Source organism: Theropithecus gelada, unplaced genomic scaffold, assembly GCF_003255815.1.
Source record: "Theropithecus gelada isolate Dixy unplaced genomic scaffold, Tgel_1.0 HiC_scaffold_9975, whole genome shotgun sequence".
In the NCBI taxonomy this organism is placed as follows: domain Eukaryota; kingdom Metazoa; phylum Chordata; class Mammalia; order Primates; family Cercopithecidae; genus Theropithecus; species Theropithecus gelada.
The window spans coordinates 1-1,639 of NW_020266784.1; the positions used below are offsets into that span (position 1 = coordinate 1).

Sequence of the window (1,639 nt, forward strand, 5' to 3'; positions counted from 1 at the left end):
GGCTTGGTCTGCAGGAACCGTCAGCAGGTGGGGAAGTTCAAGATGTGCTTCAACTACGAAATCCGTGTGTTCTGCTGCAACTACGGCCGCTGCCCCAGCACCCCGGCCACCAGCTCCACGGCCACACCCTCCTCCACTCAGGGGACAACCTGGATTCTCACAGAGCCAACCACTACAGCCATCACAACAGTGGCCACGGGCTCCACAGCCATGCCCTCCTCCACTCCGGGGACCACCGTGATCCTCACAGAGCCAACCACTACAGCCATCACAACAGTGGCCACAGGATCCACAGCCATGCCCTCCTCCACTCCGGGGACCACCGCGATCCTCACAGAGCCCACCACTACAGCCATCACAACAGTGGTCACGGGCTCCACTGCCATTCCTTCCTCCACCCCAGGGACTACTCAAATCACCAAAGTGTTTCCCACCACAACTGCAACGACTGAAGCCACTGGCTCCACGGCCAACCCCTCCTCCACCCCAGGGACCACCGGCTCCACAGCCACCTCCTCCTCCACTCCTGGGACCACCTGGATCCTCACAGAGCCAACCACAACGTTGACCACGACTGTGGCCACTGGCTCCACAGTCACCCCCTCCTCCACCCCAGCAACTGCTGCCACCTCAGAATTGCCGACCACCATGGCCACGAAACCCACAGCCACTGGCTCCAAAGCCACTCCCTCCACCAGTCCAGGGACTGCATCCACCCTTCCAGTTGTGCTGACAAGCACAGCCACCACACCCACAGCTACCAGCTTTACAGCCATCCCGTCCTCCTCCCTGAGAACCACTTGGAACCTCACAGCACAGACCACCGCACCAACGGCCACCCTGTCCACAGCCCACGCCTCCTCCACTCCAAGGACCACCCACACCTCCACAACGCTAACCACCACGGCCACCACAACCCAGGCCACTGGCTCCACGGCCACCCTCCTCACCTCAGGAACAGCTCACACCTCTAAAGTGCTGACCACCATGACCATCACCACAAGCTCCACGGCCACCCCCTCCTCCAGCCCAGGGACTGCAAGCACCCTTACGGCACTTACCACAACCACCACACCCACAACCAGCGGCTACACAGTGACCCCCTCCTCCATCCCAGGGACCACCCACACCCCCACAGTGCTGACCAACACCACCATAACTGTGGCCACTGGCTCCATGGCAACACCCTCCTCTAGCCCACAGACCACTGGTACACCCCCAGCACTGGCCACCACGGGCACAACAATCACGGCCACAGGCTCCACCACCACCCCCTCCTCCACTCCAGGGACAACTCCCATCTCTCCAGTGCTGACCACCATGGCCACCACACCTGCAGCCACCAGCACCACAGTGGCTCCCTCCTCTGCCCTAGGGACCACCCATACACCCCCAGTGCTGTCCACCACGGCCACCACACATGGGCGATCCCAGCTCCCCGAGAGTCCCCGCACAGTACCCACAGCCCGGACTTCCATGGCCACCTCGGGCACCACCCACATCACAGAGTCATCCACGGTGACTTCCCACACCCCAGTAGGAACCACCGGTACCACCCCACACTCGACTCCAGCCCTGTCCAGCCCTCACACTCACAGCAGAACCACTGAGTCACCCCCTTCTCCAGGGAAGACCACCC

The 1,639-nt window shown here is 62.4% G+C and overlaps 1 protein-coding gene across 1 annotated transcript; it reads left to right on the top strand.

Moving 5' to 3' along the window:
• Positions 1 to 3: 3 nt before the first annotated feature.
• Positions 4 to 1,610, top strand: LOC112618110 (mucin-5B-like; the record flags this gene model as incomplete). The annotated part of the gene is made up of 1 exon (XM_025374704.1): positions 4 to 1,610. A coding segment is annotated over one exon (1,607 nt), but the record flags the coding sequence as incomplete, so codon positions are not given.
• Positions 1,611 to 1,639: the final 29 nt, after the last annotated feature.